Source organism: Heteronotia binoei, chromosome 6, assembly GCF_032191835.1.
Source record: "Heteronotia binoei isolate CCM8104 ecotype False Entrance Well chromosome 6, APGP_CSIRO_Hbin_v1, whole genome shotgun sequence".
NCBI classification, from domain to species: domain Eukaryota; kingdom Metazoa; phylum Chordata; class Lepidosauria; order Squamata; family Gekkonidae; genus Heteronotia; species Heteronotia binoei.
Window position 1 is genome coordinate 145,829,171 of NC_083228.1, and position 20,723 is coordinate 145,849,893.

General features: G+C 50.0%; 1 protein-coding gene across 3 annotated transcripts in view; it reads left to right on the plus strand.

Moving 5' to 3' along the window:
• The window catches only part of TP63 (tumor protein p63), a 221,674-nt gene that overhangs the window by 182,579 nt on the left and 18,372 nt on the right, over positions 1-20,723 (plus strand). For all 3 annotated transcript variants that reach the window (XM_060242855.1, XM_060242857.1, XM_060242856.1), the window contains 4 exons: positions 13-122; positions 1,218-1,354; positions 4,792-4,874; positions 6,766-6,902. In XM_060242855.1, the coding sequence (XP_060098838.1) occupies positions 13-122; positions 1,218-1,354; positions 4,792-4,874; positions 6,766-6,902 (467 nt within the window). The remainder of the gene's footprint in view (positions 1-12; positions 123-1,217; positions 1,355-4,791; positions 4,875-6,765; positions 6,903-20,723) is intronic.

Genomic DNA, 20,723 nt, shown 5'->3' on the forward strand with positions numbered 1-20,723 from the left:
CTTCCCCTTCAGGTGGGCACGGAGTTCACCACCGTCTTGTACAACTTCATGTGCAACAGCAGCTGCGTGGGGGGCATGAACAGGCGCCCCATCCTGATCATTGTGACGCTGGAAACGAGAGAGTAAGTAGGGCCAGCGGGGGGAGGAAGGGGTCGGTCGTTGGTGTGGCGAGCAAAGCCCTCTGTGCTCAATGTGGTTTTTAGGCCGTGGCCACCTTTCAGAAGCTCAGCAGCTCCTGTGAATTTAGGGGGAGGTGTTTGTGAGTTTCCTGCATTGTGCAGGGGGTTGGACTAGATGACCCTAGAGGTCCCTTCCAACTCTATGATTCTGTGACTGTTAAGAGGAGTTCCTCAGTGGAACAGGCTTCCTCCTTGGGAGGTGGTGGGCTCTCCTTCCTTGGAGGTTTTTGAACAGAGGCTAGATGGCCATCTGACAGCAATGAGGATCCTGTGAATTTAGAGGGAGGGGTTTGTGAGTTTCCTGCATTATTCCGGGGGTTGGACTAGATCACCCTGGAGGTCCCTTTCAACTCTAGGATTCTATAACTGTTAAGAGGAGTTCCTCAGTGGAACAGGCTTCCTCCTTGGGAGGTGGTGGGCTCTCCTTCCTTGGAGGTTTTTGAACAGAGGCTAGATGGCCATCTGACAGCAATGAGGATCCTGTGAATTTAAGGGGAGGTGTTTGTGACTTTCCTGCATTATGCGGGGGGTTGGACTAGATGACCCTGAAGGTCCCTTCCAACTCTAGGATTCTATGAGATGGAGCACAAGTCAGAGAGCAGGAGCCAACAAAAAGCAAGGCTTTGGGTACGCAGCTCTTTCTGTCCAAGGTCAGGCCATGGTTCGTGGAGGATTTTGAACCCTCTCCCCTGTGCTGGGTGCCTTTCAAGCACCTTCATTAAGCCACTCACAAGCCGCATAGGACCCTCAATACTCCCTAGGGTTGCCAAGTCCAATTTAAGAAATATCTGGGGACTTTGGGGGTGGAGTCAGGAGACTTTGGGGGTGGAGCCTGGAGACTTTGGGGATGGAGCCAAGATCAAGGCTGTGACAAGCATAATTGAACTCCAAAGGGAGTTCTGGCTATCGCATTTAAAGGGACGACACACCTTTTCAGTGCCTTCCTTCCATAGGAAATAATGAAGGATAGGGGTGTTTTGGTGCCAGCCTTTGTGCCGATGTACCGTAAACTGACATTAATATTCTCAACCCCTCCAGCGGGCAAGTCTTAGGGCGTCGGTGCTTCGAGGCTCGGATCTGCGCCTGCCCAGGCAGGGACCGCAAAGCGGACGAGGACAGCATCCGGAAGCAGCAGGTCTCCGACAGCACCAAAAACGGTGATGGTACGAAGCGCCGTAAGTAGCCCAAAGCAAATGCCACTCAAGGCTGTGGCAGGATTGGGGGAACCCCAGCACATAGCTCAGGCTACCTGGCAGCAAATAGGGGAGATCTTCCGTGTTATGCGGTTGTGGGATGGTGGAAATGTTTCCGTTGCATGGAGCCCTTCTGCGAGCCAAAGAAGCTTCTGATGTTGGCTTGTGACACTGTTTTGTGTTTCTGAGTTCCCCTCTCTATGCACTTAGGAGGAATGGTGTGCCTTTGAACTAAGCCCACCACAAAAGCTCCTACCCTATTACAAATGTCAGAATCATAAAGTTGGAAGGACCCCCCAAGGTCATCTAGTCCAACCCCCCTGCACAATGCAGGAAACCCACAAAAACCTCCCCCTAAATTCACAGGATCTTCATTGCTGTCAGATGGCCATCTAGCCTCTGTTGAAAAACCTCCAAGGAAAGGAGAGCCCACCACCTCCCAAGGAGGAAGCCTGTTCCACTGAGGAATCGCTCTAACGCTCAGGAAGTTCTTCCTAATGTTGAGCCGGAAGCTCTTCTGTTTTAATTTCACCTTTCAGCCACCTCCTCTCCAGGCTAAACATGCTCACAAGCACTCTTTGGGTGCGGTCGGTCAACCAGTGACAGATCCACCTAACGGTAACAGGATCCAAACTACATGTTACCAACTTGTCAATGTTGTTAGTCTTCAAGGTGCTATTGGACCTTTTCTTCTCCTGTAGACAGACTAACACAGCAACCCATCTGGATCTATGTGAGGACAGATGTGTTCTCCCCCTCTTTGATTCGGACAGCCCATATCCTGCTTTGAGCCATTTTATTTGTTTCGTTTTGCAAAATATATATCCTGCCTTTCTACCCTCATAAAGGCCACCGAGGCAGCTTAGGAATTAAAACCTACGTGGTAAAAAACTAAAGCCATTGAAATCTCCCCCTCCAAAAAGCACAAGCACACACATTGTTAAAAACTGAGCTAATATCTGTACGATGGCATGAAAGCAGCAGTTAGAACACTGGCCGGGAAGGGAACGTCAGAGGAAGCAAAATAACCTCCTTCACCCACATGTCGTTAAAAAGCTGTAATAGCCTCGGTTTTGTGGATGGATAATTCTGAAAAGCTGCCAGACAGGGTGGCCCTGGGAATCTCCAGCCGAAGGAAAATCTCACTGCACCAGAAGAACCGGCATGGATTTTCCTTTGCAGAAGGTCTTGTCAGCTTTATCAGATGCGTGAACTGAATTCCTAGGCAGTCAGATCTTTAGCTGCACCAAAAAAAAGACAAAAAATTGAGTTCAAGAACATAAGAGGAGCCATGTTGGATCAGGCCAGTGGCGCATCCCGTCCAACACTCTGAGTCACATAAGAACATAAGAGAAGCCATATTGGATCAGGCCAGTGGCCCATCCAGTCCAACACTCTGAGTCACATAAGAACATAAGAGGAGCCATATTGGATCAGGCCAGTGGCCCATCCAGTCCAACACTCTGAGTCACATAAGAACATAAGAGGAGCCATGTTGGATCAGGCCAGTTGCCCATCCAGTCCAGCACTCTGTGTCACATAAGAACATAAGAGAAGCCCTGTTAGATCAGGCCAGTTGCCCATCCAGTCCAACACTCTTTGTCACAGAAGAACATAAGAGAAGCCATGTTGGATCAGGCCAATGGCCCATCCCGTCCAACACTCTGTGTCATATAACAACATAAGAGAAGCCCTGTTGGATCAGGCCAATGGACCATCCAGTCCAGCACTCTGTGTCACATAAGAACATAAGAGAAGCCCTGTTAGATCAGGCCAGTTGCCCATCCAGTCCAACACTCTTTGTCACAGAAGAACATAAGAGAAGCCAGGTTGGATCAGGTCAATGGCCCATCCAGTCCAACACTCTGTGTCACACAGTGGCCTAAACACCCAGGTGCTATCAGGAAGTCCACCAGCAGCAGGGCCAGAACTCCAGAAGCCTTCCCACTGTGCCCCCCAAGCGCCAAGAATACAGAGCAGCACTGCCCCAGACATAAGAGAAGCCATGTTGGATCAGACCAATGGCCCATCCAGTCCAACACTCCGTGACACACCGAGGCTGGGGCCAGGACACCAGAAGCCCTCCCACTGTTGGCGCTCCCAAGCACCAAGAATGCAGAGCATCACTTGCCCCAGACAGAGAGTTCCAATGATACACTGTGGCTAAGAGCCACTGAGAGCCAGTTTGGTGTAGTGGTTAAGTGTGCGGACTCTTATCTGGGAGAACTGGGTTTGATTCCCCACTCCTCCACTTGCAGCTGCTGGAATGGCCTTGGGTCAGCCATAGCTCTGGTAGGAGTTGTCCTTGAAAAGGCAGCTGCTGTGAGAGCTCTCTCAGCCCCACCCACCTCACAGGGTGTCTGTTGTGGGGGGAGAAGATATAGGAGATTGTAAGCCGCTCTGAGTCTCTATTTCAGAGAGAAGGGCGGGGTATAAATCTGCAGTCTTCTTCTTCTGATGGACCTCTGCTCCATATATTATTCAATGCCCTTATAAGAACATAAGAGGAGCCATGTTGGATCAGGCCAGTGACCCATCCAGTCCAACACTCTGTGACACACAGTGGCCAAAAAACCCCAAGTGCCGTCAGGAGGTCCACCAGTGGGGCAAGGACACTAGAAGCCCATAAGAACATAAGAGAAGCCATGTTGGATCAGGCCAGTGGCCCATCCAGTCCAACACTCTGTAGCATACAGGGGCCAAAAAACCCAGGTGCCATCAGGAGGTCCACCAGTGGGGCAAGGACACCAGAAGCCCTCCCACTGTGCCCCCCCCCCCAAGCACCAAGAATGCAGAGCATCACTTACCCCAGACAAAGAGTTCCAATGATACACTGTGGCTAATAGCCACTGATGGACCTCTGCTCCATATATTATTCAGTGCCCTTATAAGAACATAAGAGGAGCCATGTTGGATCAGGCCAATGGCCCATCCGGTCCAACACTCTGTGGCACACAGTGGCCCAAAACCAGGTGCCATGAGGAGGTCCACCAGTGGGGCCAGGACCCTAGAAGCCCTCCCCCTGCCCCCCCCCCAAGCACCAAGAATGCAGAGCATCACTTACCCCAGACAGAGAGTTCCAACAATAAGCTGTGGCTGATAGCCAACGGCCTAGTTTAGGTTGATAGCCAACCTTTGCCTTCAGAGGCACCTAGAAGAGCACAGCGCTCGTTCTGAAAAGATAGAATTGGTGAAGACCCACATAGGCAGGAGTCCAGTGGCATCTGAAGATGGCCAAGCGTTTCTCCTAGCTAGGTCTTCATCCACTGGCACAGGGCTTAGATGTACATAGCAGCTTAGGAGGTGCAGACTCAGAGCTAGATCAAAGGGCCTGCACACTTAAGGCCAAAATCAAGACTTTTAACCTCCCTTTATCCCGAATGACGCATGACACTCGCTTCTGTGTTTCCCCTCGGCAGCTTTCCGGCAGAGCACCCATGGCATCCAGATGACATCTGTCAAGAAAAGGCGTTCCCCGGATGACGAGCTCTTATACTTGCCGGTAAGGGGACTTCGCTTCCTCCCCTCTTGTCGTCGTAGCCTCCCCCTCTCCACCCCACCCCAAGAAACCATCCTGAAATCCAGCATCCCCATCAGGGAGGGGCTGGCTTCAAAGCAATCAGGAGGGGTTTATTTTATTTTATTCATTTAATCCATTTTGGCCCTGTCTTTTCTCTCTGGTGGGGACCCAGTTTGGCGTAGTGGTTAAGTGTGTGGACTTTTTATCTGGGAGAACCGGGTTAAATTCCCCCACTTCTCCACTTGCAGCTGCTGGCATGGCCTTGGGTCAGCATAAGAACATAAGAGAAGCCATGTTGGATCAGGCCAGTGGCCCCTCCAGTCCAATACTCTGTGTCACATAAGAACATAAGAGAAGCCATGTTGGATCAGGCCAATGGCCCCTCCAGTCCAACACTCTGTGTCTCATAAGAACTTAAGAGAAGCCATGTTGGATCAGGCCAGTGGCCCCTCCAGTCCAACACTCTGTGTCACATAAGAACTTAAGAGAAGCCATGTTGGATCAGGCCAGTGGCCCCTCCAGTCCAACACTCTGTGTCTCATAAGAACTTACGAGAAGCCATGTTGGATCAGGCCAATGGCCCCTCCAGTCCAACACTCTGTGTCTCATAAGAACTTAAGAGAAGCCATGTTGGATCAGGCCAGTGGCCCCTCCAGTCCAACACTCTGTGTCACATAAGAACAGAAGAGAAGCCATGTTGGATCAGGCCAGTGGCCCCTCCAGTCCAACACTCTGTGTCACATAAGAACTTAAGAGAAGCCATGTTGGATCAGGCCAGTGGCCCCTCCAGTCCAATACTCTGTGTCACATAAGAACATAAGAGAAGCCATGTTGGATCAGGCCAGTGGCCCCTCCAGTCCAATACTCTGTGTCACATAAGAGAAGCCATGTTGGATCAGGCCAGTGGCCCCTCCAGTCCAATACTCTGTGTCACATAAGAACATAAGAGAAGCCATGTTGGATCAGGCCAATGGCCCCTCCAAGTCCAACACTCTGTGTCTCATAAGAACTTAAGAGAAGCCATGTTGGATCAGGCCAGTGGCCCCTCCAGTCCAACACTCTGTGTCACAGAAGAACATAAGAGAAGCCATGTTGGATCAGGCCAATGGCACCTCCAGTCCAACACTCTGTGTCTCATAAGAACTTACGAGAAGCCATGTTGGATCAGGCCAATGGCCCCTCCAGTCCAGCACTCTGTGTCTCATAAGAACTTAAGAGAAGCCATGTTGGATCAGGCCAGTGGCCCCTCCAGTCCAACACTCTGTGTCTCATAAGAACTTAAGAGAAGCCATGTTGGATCAGGCCAATGGCCCATCCAGTCCAACACTCTGTGTCACACAGTGGCCAAAATATATACACACACACACACACTGTGGTTAATAGCCACTGATGGACCTCTCCTCCATATTTTTATCCAATCCCCTCTTGAAGCTGGCTATGCTTATAGCCACCACCACCTCCTGTCAGCCGTAGCTCTCTCACAGAGACGCCCTTGAAAGGGCAGCATCTGGGAGAGCTGTCTCCTAGCTCTTTTTCTAAAGAAGAAGTAGAAAAAGAAGAGAGCCAGTTTGGTGTAGTAGTTAAGTGTGTGGACTCTTATCTGGGAGAACCAGGCTTGATTCCCCACTCCTCCACTTGCAGCTGCTGGAATGGCCTTGGGTCAGCCGTAGCTCTCTCGCAGAGATGTCCTTGAAAGGGCAGCTTCTGTCAGAGCTCTCTCAGCCGCACCCACCTCACAAGGCATCTGTTGTGGGGGAGGAAGATATAGGAGATTGTGAGCCGCTCTGAGTGTCTGATTCAGAGAGAAGGGCGGGGTATAAGTTTACAGTCGTCGTCTTCTACTCCTGACTCCCCCCCTCCTCCACCGGTCCAGGTGCGCGGCAGGGAGACCTACGAGATGCTGCTGAAGATCAAGGAGTCTCTGGAGCTGATGCAGTACCTTCCACAGCACACGATCGAGACCTACCGGCAGCAGCAACAGCAGCAGCACCAGCACTTGCTGCAGAAGCAGTGAGTATCCGTCCGGGGCGCAGCAGGGGCGGGAGGCGCAGGGGAGGCTCGTGTGTGCGTGTGGCAGGTTTGCACGTGGACCCGGATCCTTGCTGCTTTCCTCAGTCTCCAGCTCTTGGGTGTGACGCTTTGCTGCATTGCGATGCGCTTGTTTTTTTTCGTGGGCGGGCCTCCGCATTTGGGGAGGGGGTTCCTCGCAAGCTGCCAGCTGAGCACGGACTTCTTAGGCGGCTGCAGTGGCAGGGAGCTGTGCCCGTCGACGGGCGCGAGCCGCCGTTCGAGGGAAGCGTTGGATCGAAGGTGCACAATGGGCCGCCTCTTCGGATTGCGTGGGCGGGATTCTCTTTATCGAACGGATGCCGTTGGGCCCGGCGCGGGTTCACTGACACCCACGCCGGTGTGGCTTAGCTCTAATAACCGAGATTAAACTTAATGAATAACTTCGTAACGCCACTGCCGGTAATATCGAATGGAAGCCAGATACTATCCGTCAACAAGACCATTTAATCCATTTTTTTTTTAATTAATGTCAAATCTACTGCGCTGTTATCTCTAGAGGTTACATGAGTACGTGAAGCTGCCTTATACTGAATCAGATCTTTGGTCCATCGTGGTGAGTGTTGTCTACTCAGACTGGCAACGGCTCTCCAGGGTCTCAGGATGAGGTCTTTGCCACCATCTCCTGCCTGGTCCTTTTCACTGGAGATGCCAAGATTGAACTTGGGACCTTCTGTATGCCAAGCAGACGCTCTGCCACTGAGCTATGGCCCTTCTCTATAGCTCTCCAGGGTCTCAGGCTGAGGTCTTTCCCATCACCTCCTGCCTGGTCCTTTCACTGGAGATGCCCAGATTGAACCGGGGGCCTTCCGCATGCCAAGCAGAGGCTCTGCCACTCAGCTATGGCCCTTCTCCACAGCTCTCCAGGGACTCAGACTGAGGTCTTTCCCATCACCTCCTGCCTGGTCCTTTCACTGGAGATGCTGGGGCTTGAACCTGAGACCTTCTGCATGCCAAGCAGAGGCTCTGCCACTGAGCTATGGCCCTTCTCCACAGCTCTCCAGGGTCTCAGGCTGAGGTTTTTCACATCACCTCCTGCCTGGTCCTTTCACTGGAGATGCTGGGGCTTGAACCTGAGACCTCCTGCATGCCAAGCAGAGGCTCTGCCACTGAGCTATGGGCCTTCTCCACAGCTCTCCAGGGTCTCAGGCTGAGGTTTTTCACATCACCTCCTGCCTGGTCCTTTCACTGGAGATGCTGGGGATTGAACTTGGGACCTTCTGTATGCCAAGCAGACGCTCTGCCACTGAACTATGGCCCTTCTCTATAGCTCTCCAGGGTCTCAGGCTGAGGTCTTTCCCATCACCTCCTGCCTGGTCCTTTCAACTGGAGATGCCGGGGATTGAACTTGGGACCTTCTGCATGCCAAGCAGAGGCTCTGCCACTGAGCTATGGCCCTTCTCCACAGCTCTCCAGGGTCTCAGGCTAAGGTCTTTCCCATCACCTCCTGCCTGGCCCTTTTCACTGGAGATGCCGGGGATTGAATCTGGGACCTTCTGCATGCCAGGTGTCAAGTTCTGCGCAGTTCTCGTTAACTCAGCCGCTTTGGTGTAATTTGACTACTGCAACGCCCTCTACATGGGGCTGCCCTTGTCTCGAATCCAAAGACTACAGCTGGTGCAGAATGCCGCAGCCAGGCTGTTCTTGAGGCTCAGAGCTCTGTTCCCGTATGTTTGGGCACAGACTGGTGTGTTGGAAGGTTCCCTTGAAGCAGACGAGTTTTTCAAGAAAAGGCAAAAAGGTTCTCCCAGGCAGAGCTGCGGGACAGCCAATGAGGGCCTTTCCTCTTGACGCTGACTGAATTGCTTGGTGCTAATTACTGGTTTTTTGCCTTCCTGGGAGGCAAAGGCAGCTCTTTGAGGTTGCACTTTGGGGGGGGGTGGAATTAAAAGCAGCTCCCCAAGACTTTTGTTTCCGTCCTCTCAGTCAGCAAACCTCCCTGAAATGTTTGTTTACTGAAGGGATGTTGCCCAAGATGGCCATTTTTTCCTGCAAATAAGTTCGTTTGGGGTTCCCCCCACCACATGATGTGACCGGGGGGGGGAGGGGGGGGAATTCTGCCTCCTCCAATCTTAAAATGATAGCATGTCGTTTCACTGAAAGACAGAATAAGAACCTCCAAAAGGAAGTTATGAGTAAGGAGCCAAAAGCTCCTTACTCATTGATAGTTATAAACATTGATAGTTATAAACAAAGGAAAGGAAAGGTCCCCTGTGCAAGCACCAGTTGTTTCCGACTCTGGGGTGACGCTGCTTTCACAACGTTTTCACAGCAGACTTTTGACGGGGTGGTTTGCCATTGCCTTCCCCAGTCCTCTACACTGAGAGGAAAAGGAAAGGTCCCCTGTGCAAGCACCGGTCGTTTCCGGCTCTGGGGTGACGCTGCTTTCACAACGTTTTCACGGCAGACTTTTGACGGGGTGGTTTGCCGTTGCCTTCCCTAGTCTTTTACGCTTTCCCCCCAGCAAGCTGGGGACTCATTTGACCGACCTCGGAAGGATGGAAGACTGAGTCAACCTTGGGCCGGCTACCTGAATCCAGCTTCCGCCAGGATCGAACTCAGGTCGTGAGCAGAGGGCTCCGACTGCGGTACTGCAGCTTTACCGCTCTGCGCCACGGGGCCGCATGTTATAAACCAAAGTTAAACATTAATTACAAAAACACAGGAACGCAGTTCCAGCTGGCTTGCTGCCAGGAGGTGTGGCCTAGTATGCAAATGAGCGTCTGCCAGCACATACCAAAACTTTGCAGGGCTTCGGATGAAGCCTTATAAAATAATCCAAGCGACAAATGCGTGGCAAAGAACCATATACGGACCTGACGCATTTCAGCCCACGGAGGCCTTCTTCAGAAGTCAAATAGTGCAAATTGCAAGGTACAATAACGTCCCGGTGACACTTGTCAATCAATAAGCAACTAATATTTTTATTTATTTATTTATTTATTTATATCCCGCCCTTCCCACCAAGTGGCTCAGGGCGGCTCACAACATAGAAACCCACATAAATTAGGTTTAGGCATTTAAACAGTTAAATAATTAAAACATTTAAAATTTAAAACATTAAGAACAGCAGAAGTCTACTAAAACCACACTTAGCTTCTTGTGCCAGTTAGTTATAGGCCAGCCGGAAGAGGGTTGTCTTACAGGCCCTGCGGAACTGAGCAAGGCCCTCACCTCTTCCGGCAGCTGGTTCCACCAGGAAGGGGCCGTAACAGAGAAGGCCCGGTCCCTGGTAGATTTTAAACGGGCTTCTTTTGGCCCGGGGATAACGAGAAGGTTTTGAGTTCCCGATCTCAGCACTCTCTGGGGAACATGTGGGGAGAGACGGTCCTTCAGGTAGGCAGGTCCTAGGCCATATAGGGCTTTAAATATGGGCCCCCAAATGGAATGTTCCAATCTGGAAATGATTAACATGCACAAAAAGAATTGGAAGGCCACAAAGGTATCGGGCTTTACGTCAGCGACAATTACAAATGCGAGCAATAGTAATACTGCCAATATATACCTTCCGGCTTAAGTCCCAAGAGTATAAGCAAAATCCAAGTGTCCTTATAGCGTGGGCGGGGCCAAAGGGAGCTTCCGTCTTGCAAAGCTTCTGACTGGGCGTTGAAGATTGGATTGGCCGTGCAGAGTTCTTAAAACTCTGCTGCTGCCCCAGCACGAGGATCTCCCCGGTGGGACTCACGGCAAGCTGTGGCAGCCGTTTTGTGGCTGGCTCCGCCTCCTTTGGCAGCCGTATTGTCATTGTGCACACCACGCTGGGTCAGAATTTCAAAGACTCAAAAAGGTTGCCCCCCCCCCCCAACCAGGCTCTTAGGCCTTGTTGTTAAGTTGGGGGGGGGGTATCTGTGAATGCATGTGATTGCGTGTTCCGTGCAAATTGTACCTGCAGTTTTCTCTTTGCAAGAGGCATGCGCTGAGATCTTGTGGGTTGTGTAATTGCATGCTCCATCCAAGTTGTACCTTCAGTTTTCTCTTTGCAAGAGGCATGCGTTGAGATCTTGTGGGTCATGTAATTGCATGCTCCATCCAAGTTGTACCTTCAGTTTTCTCTTTGCAGGAGGCATGCGCTGAGATCTTGTGGGTCTTGCAATTGCGTGCTCCATCCAAGTTGTACCCACAGTTTTTTCTCTTTGCAAGAGGCATGCACTGAGATCTTGTGGGTCGTGTAATTGCGTACTCCGTGCAAGTTGTACCCACAGTTTTCTCTGTGCAAGAGGCAGGCGTTGAGATCTTGTGGGCCCTGCTACACAGAGAGTTGTCAGTGTGTTCCGAGAATGCTCCGCTTTGTTTTTTGCTCATTACTGAGATTTCTGTGTTATTCCGACGGTCGGAAAAGAACATCAAGTCTTTGGGGAAGCGACGTAACATAACAGAGCTTCGTTATTGCACTTTTGGAGCCTCACTAAAGAGTACCCTGATTGCCCTTGAATTAGAACACCTCTGACCCGACATCTCGGGGACTGAACCTGTGACCTTCCGTATGCAAAGCACCTTCTTATCCATCGAGCTATAGGCCTCGCTGCTGTTTTGCGGTGGAGAAGAAAGTACGTTAAACTATTCAAAATGCCTTATACTCAGGAGAGCCTGGAACATTTCCCATTCCTCTTTAGACCTTTGTAACGGGGCATATAATTTGGAGCTTGGTCGTGAGCTTAAGACTGTCCTCTCCCAGCCTGAGAATTGAGATCTCAGAGAAGGTCATTTTACTAGTCCAAAAGCTCAGTTGCCAGGTTCACAAGGGAGGGCCTTTCTGGTGGCAGCACCCACAATTCAGGAAAAACCTCCACAGGGAGATATACCTGGTCCCAGCATTATCAGTCTTCAGGAGGCAGCCGAAGACACTTATTTAGGACTGTCTTTGACTGCTTTAGTTTTTTTTTTTATTGATCGACAGTCCTGAATTGAGGGTTTAGGTTGTGTTTTTTTTCAGGGTTTTTAAAAACAATCGTTTTATTTAGATTGTAAGCCGTTTTGAGTTCCTCGGTGTAGAAAGGCAATTAATAAAACAATTATATTTACTTAAAAAAATTAACTAGAAGGATGATGGGTGCCTAAAGCTTCCTAAAGGATCCACAAGTTATCAAAAGACGCATAGCAGTCTCCCTTGTTGCCCCTTTCTTGTTTTCTTTTCTTTTGCTTGTGCTTTTGTGCATGGTTTTCTGACTCTATTTTTTCCTTGTCAAATGCCTTCATAATCACAGAGGTTCTCTTTAGTGGTATGATTTCTCAGTATTTGAATGAGTCCGTATGCATAGAAAAGAACATAAGAGTCCTGCTGGATCAGACCTGTGGTCCATCTAGTCCAGCCCCCTGTCTCACACAGTGAGTTCCAACAACAGGACAGAGAGGCTGAGGCCTTCATAAAAACATCAGAAGAGCCCTGCTGGATCAGACCAGGGAGGGTCCATCCAGTCCATCATCCTCTCTCACACAGGGACCAACCAGTTCCCCTGGAGGGCTAACAAAAGGGCAGAGAGGCCGAGGCCTTCATAAGAACATCTGAAGAGCCCTGCTGGATCAGACTGGGGAGGGTCCATCTAGTCCAGCCTCCTGTCTCACACAGTGGCCAGCCAGTTCTTCTGGAGGGCCAACAGCAGGGCATAGAGGCCGAGGCCTTCATAAGAGCATCTGAAGAGCCCTGCTGGATCAGACCAGGGAGGGTCCATCTAGTCCAGCCTCCTGTCTCACACAGTGGCCAGCCAGTTCCTCTGGAGGGGCAACAACAGGGTAGAGAGACTGAGGCCTTCATAGCCTCAGAAGAGCCCTGCCGGATCAGACCAGTGAGGGTCCATCTAGTCCAGCCTCCTGTCTCACACAGTGGCCAACCAGTTCCTCTGGAGGGCCAACAGCAGGGCCTTCATAAGAACCTGCTGGATCAGAGCAGTGGAGGTCCATCTAGTCCAGCATCTTGTCTCACACAGTGGCCAACCAGTTCCTCTGGAGGGCCAACAACACAGCATAGAGGCTGAGGCCTTCCCCTGATTTTGCTTTATGGCACTGGTATTCCGGAGTTGGCTGCCTCTGAACATGGAGGTTCCCCTCAGTTATGGTTCGTAGCCATTAACAGACCTGCCCTTCCAGAGATCTTTCTAATCCCCTCTTATAGTAGTCAGTGCCTGTGGCCACCACTGCCTCCTCTGAAAGCGAAGTCCACATTTTAATAACCCCCGCTGCATGTTCCTTCCCTAAGGCCCAGGCGGTCGAGAGGGCTACCTCTCCAGGGGAGTGCTAGCCAATAAGACTTCTGCCCAACACTGCAGTCTAATGGAATGCAAAAACCGCTGTATGAATTCCAAATAAAACTTCTGTTGCAAATAATCAGTTAATTTCATTCGTGCACAAACGCAGCTGCAGGACACGGAACGCTCCCAAAATATGCAATACAATATTTGCAAAAAATGAACAGGTTCGAGGTAAATGGCGGAACCAGTTGTCCACAGAAGCCAAAATCCAAATTCTGATAACGGATGGAACTTCAGAGTCCAAATTCCTTTGCAAGCATCCGGTGCTTCCATTTCTGTTGGACCTTGGTTCTCATCCAGAACAAGTCGGTTCAGCGATGTAGAAGTTCTCGCGACGCGTTTGCTAGCTAATTATTGGCTGCGTTTCGCAATACATTGTTACGTTGCAACAACTGCAGTCTCCCATTGGCTGTTGATGTGAGAGAAGTGGAAGGCTGGAAGCCATCCATGGCCAACTGGACCCCCTGCTTTCTCCATTCCCCCAAATAATAGCAAAGTGGCAACACAGTATATTACAGAAGAAAACAACAACTGTGTATTTGTGAGCTGCTCTGATACTCTTTGGAGTGGAGGGCGGGATATAAATCCAATATCTTCTTCTTCTTCTTCTATATATGAACGATAAAGAATTTATAAACCTATATAGAAAAGTCTCTTATTTGTTTTCCGTTGATACACCAGTAAATATATGCCCAGTTCTCTTAGGAGTGTTCCAGTCGTTATGCAGAAAAATGCATTTAGAAGCTTTCATTTAGAACATACATTCATAGTCCTTCATCGTATGTTGTGGCAAATCCAATCCCCCTGAAACGTAGGCTCCAAATGCTTCAGCCGTCTCCTTTACGTGCCAGTTGAATGGATCGCGTTTCGCGCAGAGATGCTTTATCCTAGAGCCATTCTGTTCTGTGTTATCAATCGACTGACATCGAACTAAGACTTCTTACAATTTACAATAGGTTATGTCGCACAGTTTGCAACATAAGGTGAAGGACTATGGATGTACGTTCTATATGAAAGCTTCCGTATGAGGCCAAATGGGAGGAGTACGAGAGAAAGGGCCTTTTCGATCGCAGCTCCACACTGCCGGAACCAACTACCGGATGAAGTGCGGTCCGTGCGGAGTCTGGCCTTCGCTTAATGCGGATTTTCGTCTGCTGTATTCGGCCATCATAAATTACAAGAGGAGAACATCCTGAATACAGCACCAGTAAATGTTAGTTTTTAACTTTTGATGGTTTTAATTACAATGGTTTTAATTAGCAAATTACATATTGTACTGATACAATGTTTTATATTGTAATTTTGTATTTATTGTATGTTGTGAGTTGCCCTGAGCCTCCTGCGGCAGGAAGGGTGGGATATAAATAAAATATTATTATTATTATTATTATTATTATTATTATTATTATTATTATTATTATTATTATTCATAACGATTGGAACACTTCTGAGAGAACGTATATTCACTGTTGCGGAACCCATCACCTTTGGAGAAAGATTTCGTACTGGAAAACAAATAAGAGACTCTTCTATCTTGGTTTATAAATTCTTCATTGTTCGTATACACAGTTGTTGTTTTCTTCTCCATTCCCCAGGCCGTGTGCTCCGCCTGTGATAATGAAGGTATTTTTTCCCCCTCCTCTCGACTGCTTGCCGTAACCCACGATGCCTTCACTTTCTTTTTCTCCTCTCTTGATTCCTTCTCTCCACAGTCTTCTCTCCGCCTGCTTCAGGAGCGAACTTTCAGAGACCTGGAGAGAGCCCCCCAAACGAAGCGAAACCGGTCTCAGACATTCCAGCCCCTCTGATCCTTCACTCTACTCGTAAAACGAAACTGGAGGTGGCCGCTTTTTGGGGGGTGGGGTTGTTCCAACCCTCTAGCCTCCAGAGAAGGGGCGGTAGATCCTTGCGAGACATTGAGTATTTGCAAGAACGAGGCCCTCCTCCTGCCGTCGCTGGGTCTATGGAACCATCTCATTTCCGCCTTGGGTTATAACGTTAGCCGCTTGCCTTCTGTTCCACCCCATTGCCATCTTCGTGAAGTCTCACCAACGAGCAGGTCTCGGCCATCTCCGGAGCTTCTGGACTACTTGACTTAAAGATCAGCTCCTGCGACAAATACAATCCCGCTTCTGACATAGACGTTCTGCCGCTGATTACAAATTTGGGCTTTCCGTTGCTGGTCTGAGACTAGTAAAAGCGTGTAGACACTCGGTTCTGCTGAGCAGATGGACGTTTTGAGTATGTTTCGGTGGGGGTCACGCCCTCCGTGGGGCCTCCCTCTACAGCGTTGTCGCGTCCACACAACTTTTCTACCTTGTAGGCCCAAGAAGCCAGAGGAAGACCTCATCAATTAGCAGGAAAACCTTTTTTTGTTGGCCATTTTGGGCCTACCTCAGGTCAGGAGGGGTCCATTTTTAAAGGTTCCCATTTTACCTTCACTGGCGTGGGATTGCTATCAACGAGCAAACGGTTTCTCTTAAGTGTTATTGTTAGTTCTCCAAGTCAGCCATTTAGCACTAGCGTCCAGATATCGGAGGAACGCCAGTGTTGTGGAGACAGTTTGGTGTAGTGGTTAAGTGTGCGGACTCTTATCTGGGAGAACCGGGTTTGATTCCCCATTCCTCCCCTTGCAGCTGCTGGAATGGCCTTGGGTCAGCCATAGCTCTGGCAGGAGTTGTCCTTGAAAGGTCAGCTGCTGTGAGAGCCCTCTCCAGCCCCACCCACCTCACAGGGTGTCTGTTGTGGGGGAGGAAGGGAAAGGAGATTGTGAGCCGCTCTGAGACTCTTCGGAGTGGAGGGCGGGATATAAATCCAATATCTTCATGTACCCCACAGGGTGTCTGTTGTGGGGGAGGAAGGGAAAGGAGATTGTGAGCCGCTCTGAGACTCTTCGGAGTGGAGGGCGGGATATAAATCCAGTATCTTCATCTACCTCACAGGGTGTCTGTTGTGGGGGAGGAAGGGAAAGGAGATTGTGAGCCGCTCTGAGACTCTTCGGAGTGGAGGGCGGGATATAAAGCCAATATCATCTTCTTCTGTCTTCTAAATTCTCTCAGTGCCAATGTATTTCAGAGTGGGTGTTGCCATCTCTAGGTTGGGAAACTTGTCGTGATTTTTGGGGTGCAGTCGGTGGAGGGGAGGGACCTCAGTGTGGCATATTGCCATAAAGTCCACCTTCTAAAGCAGCCGTTTTATCTAGGGGAACTGATCTCTGTAGTCTGAAGATCAGCTTTTAATTCCAGGAGATCTCTTGAGAGTACATGTATGTAATTTTGCTTTGAAAAGAAAGACGTAGATATACAGGATATAAGGGCTTCATATCCTGTTCCAGCCTTGTGTTAGCCGATACCGATCACGGTCTTGCGGGTTCCCCTTTGGTTTGACTCTGGTCCAAATGCCTCTTTCACGGAATCATAGAGTTGGAAGGGACCTCCAGGGTCATCTAGTCCAACCCCCTGCACAATGCAGGGAACTCACAAACACCTCCCCCTAAATTCACAGGATCTTCATTGCTGTCAGATGGCCATCTAGCCTCTGTTTCAAAACCTCCAAAGAAGGAGAGCCCACCACCTCCTGAGTTGGAAGGGACCCTCCAGGGTCATCTAGTCCAACCCCCTGCACAATGCAGGAAACTTACAAAAGACCTCCCCCTAAATTCACATTCGCATTGCTGTCAGATGGCCATCTAGCCTCTGTTTGAAAACCTCCAAGGAAGGAGAGCCTGCCACCTCCCACGGAGGAAGCCTGTTCCACTGAGGAACTGCTCTAAACTCACAAATACCTCCCCCTAAATTCACAGGATCCTCATTGTTGTCAGATGGCCATCTAGCCTCTGTGGAAAAACCTCCAAGGAAGGAGAGCCCACCACCACCTTCCGCTGAGGAAACTCTTCTGATTTAATTTCAACCCACTGGTTCTGGTCCGACCTTCCGGGGCCACAGAAAACAATTCCACACCATCCTTTGGAGCAGGAAGATGCACAGTCTGCTGCAGGCTCCAGTGAATGTCTTTTTTTCCCGCCCCCACAAGTCAATGCACTGAGATGCTACCCAGGTGCCTGTCGTTCTGAAGGAGAGTGGCATATAGTTGCCTTCTAGGCCTAGTGATAAGGAAGCACCTCCGGACGCGTGTCAAGAAAGAGCTCCTTTGGTACATCTGCAGGAAAAGATCTTCTTTTGCCCTGGAGTTATAAACTTGCTTGTGGTTGGACCAGCCAGCTGGCCCCTTTTCTCCGTCCAGTCCCTTTGACTTGCTGAAACTCTGGACATTTAATGTGCATGAGGGAAGCTGGAGCTTCTACTTCTCTCCCCTTCCTTCTGCCCTTCTCTGCTTTAACAACATAAGAGAAGCCATGTTGGATCACGCCAATGGCCCATCCAGTCCAACACTCTGTGTCACATAAGAACATAAGAGTAGCCATGTTGGATCAGGCCAATGGCCCATCCAGTCCAACACTCTGTGTCACATAAGAACATAAGAGAAGCCATGTTGGATCAGGCCAGTGGCCCATCCAGTCCAACACTCTGTGTCACATAAGAACATAAGAGAAGCCATGTTGAATCAGGCCAATGGCCCCTCTAGTCCAACACTCTGTGTCACATAAGAACATAAGAGAAGCCATGTTGGATCAGGCCAATGGCCCATCCAGTCCAACACTCTATGTCACATAAGAACATAAGAGAAGCCATGTGCGATCAGGCCAATGGCCCCTCCAGTCCAACATTCTGTGTCACAAGAACAAAAGAGAAGCCATGTTGGATCAGGCCAATGGCCCATCCAGTCCAACACTCTGTGTCACATAAGAACATAAGAGAAGCCATATGGGATCAGGCCAATGGCCCATCCAGTCCAACACTCTGTGTCACATAAGAACATAAGAGAAGCCATGTGGGATCAGGCCAGTGGCCCCTCCAGTCCAACATTCTGTGTCACAAGAACAAAAGAGAAGCCATGTTGGATCAGGCCAATGGCCCATCCAGTCCAACACTCTGTGTCACATAAGAACATAAGAGAAGCCATGTTGGATCAGGCCAATGGCCCATCCAGTCCAACACTCTGTGTCGCATAAGGATATAAGAGAAGCCATGTGGGATCAGGCCAATCTCCCATCTGGTCTAACACTCTGTGTCACACAGTGGCCAAAACCCAGGTGTCCTCAGGAGGTCCACCAGTGGGGCCAGGACACTAGAAGCCCTCACACTGCTGCTCCCCAAGTACCAACAACATAGAGTATCACTTCCTCAGACATAAGAGAAGCCATGTTGGATCAGGCCAGTGGCCCATGTAGTCCAACACATTGTTTCTCACAGAGGCCAAAACCGAGGGGCCACTAGGAGGTCCACTATTGGAGCCAGAACTCCAGAAGCCCTCCCACTCATACCCCTCAAGCACCAAGAAATACAGAGCATCACTGCCCCAGACATAAGAACATTAAAGAAGCCATGTTGGATCAGGCCAGTTGCCCATCTGGTCCAGCACTCTTGGCGTTTTCACACACTAAATAACATGCTTTCTATTCACGTTTGATGCACTTTGCAGCTGGATTTTACTGCGCGAAATGGCAACATCCACTTGCAGACGGTGTGTGAAAGCAAAGTCTGTGCCAAGCAGTGGCCAAAACCCCGGTTCCATCAGGAGGTCCATCAGTGCGGCCAGGACGCCGTTGCCCTCCCCCAAGCACCAAGGTTCTCACCCCTTCCTATCTTATGACCCGCAATCACTTTGTCAAGCAACCTGGGTCCCACCAAGAGAGAAACCGAGAGCCCGTTTTCCTCCCCTGTGTTTAAAACAAGCATCCTGTTAGTATATTTTTCAGTGCAAACGGTGATGGGGGTTTGAGGAAGGCTGAGGTCTTAGTAATGGCGCGGGAAATCCCACTCCTTGTCGGTTGTGCACATACCACTGGTTGAGAACCACTGCTCGACTTGGCCGTGTGAGGTTTTATACAGATAATGCCTTTATTTTTTCATCTTCCTCTGTGACTGTGTGGTGCTGATTTTCAATAAACTTTTTTTTCCATCTTGGCTTTACCTGTTCCTCTGTCTCTTATCTTTTCTCTCCCCCACCTTTACCCTCTCGCAGGGTCAAGCTGCATCCCTCGCTCTGCCCTTGTTCAACACGTTCCTCTCTCATGCTCTCGCCTTCGTCTCCCTGCCCAGCAGTTGCCTGATATTACACCTTGGGGGTGGCAGAAGTTGCAGCTAACTTACGGTGGCCCTGGAAGCGTTTTCTGAAGGCAAGGGGGGGACCAGAGGTGGTTTGCCATTGCCTGACTCTGCAGGGCAACCCTGGAGAGCCAGTTTGGTGTAGTGGTTAACTGTGCAGACTCTTATCTGGGAGAACCGGGTTCAATTCCCCACTCTTCCACTTGCACCTGCTGGAATGGCCTCGGGTCAGCCATAGCTCTGGCAGAAGTTGTCCTTGAAACGGCAGCTGCTGTGAGAGCCCTCTCAGCCCCATCCACCTCACAGGGTGTCTGTTGTGGAGGAGGAAGGGAAAGGAGATTGTGAGCCACTGTGAGACTCTTCGGAGTGGAGGGCGGGATATAAATCCAATATCTTCATCTACCTCACTGGGTGTCTGTTGTTGGGGAGGAAGGGAAAGGAGATTGTGAGTCGCTCTGAGACTCTTCAGAGTGGAGGGTGGGATATAAATCCAATATCTTCATCTACCTCACAGGGTGTCTGTTGTGGGGGAGGAAGGGAAAGGAGATTGTGAGCCGCTCTGAGACTCTTTGGAGTGGAGGGCGGGATATAAATCCAATATCTTCATCTACCTCACAGGGTGTCTGTTGTGGGGGAGGGAAATAAAGGAGATTGTGAGCCGCTCTGAGACTCTTTGGAGTGGAGGGCAGGATATAAATCCAATATCTTCATCTACCTCACCGGGTGTCTGTTGTGGGGGAGGGAAATAAAGGAGATTGTGAGCCGCTCTGAGACTCTTTGGAGTGGAGGGCAGGATATAAATCCAATATCTTCATCTACCTCACCGGGTGTCTGTTGTGGGGGAGGAAGGGAAAGGAGATTGTGAGCCGCTCTGAGACTCTTCTGAGTGGAGGGCGGGATATAAATCCAATATCTTCATCTACCTCACAGGGTGTCTGTTGTGGGGGAGGAAGGGAAAGGAGATTGTGAGCCGCTCTGAGACTCTTTGGAGTGGAGGGCAGGATATAAATCCAATATCTTCATCTACCTCACCGGGTGTCTGTTGTGGGGGAGGAAGGGAAAGGAGATTGTGAGCCGCTCTGAGACTCTTCAGAGTGGAGGGTGGGATATAAATCCAATATCTTCATCTACCTCACAGGGTGTCTGTTGTGGGGGAGGAAGGGAAAGGAGATTGTGAGCCGCTCTGAGACTCTTTGGAGTGGAGGGCGGGATATAAATCCAATATCTTCATCTACCTCACAGGGTGTCTGTTGTGGGGGAGGGAAATAAAGGAGATTGTGAGCCGCTCTGAGACTCTTTGGAGTGGAGGGCAGGATATAAATCCAATATCTTCATCTACCTCACCGGGTGTC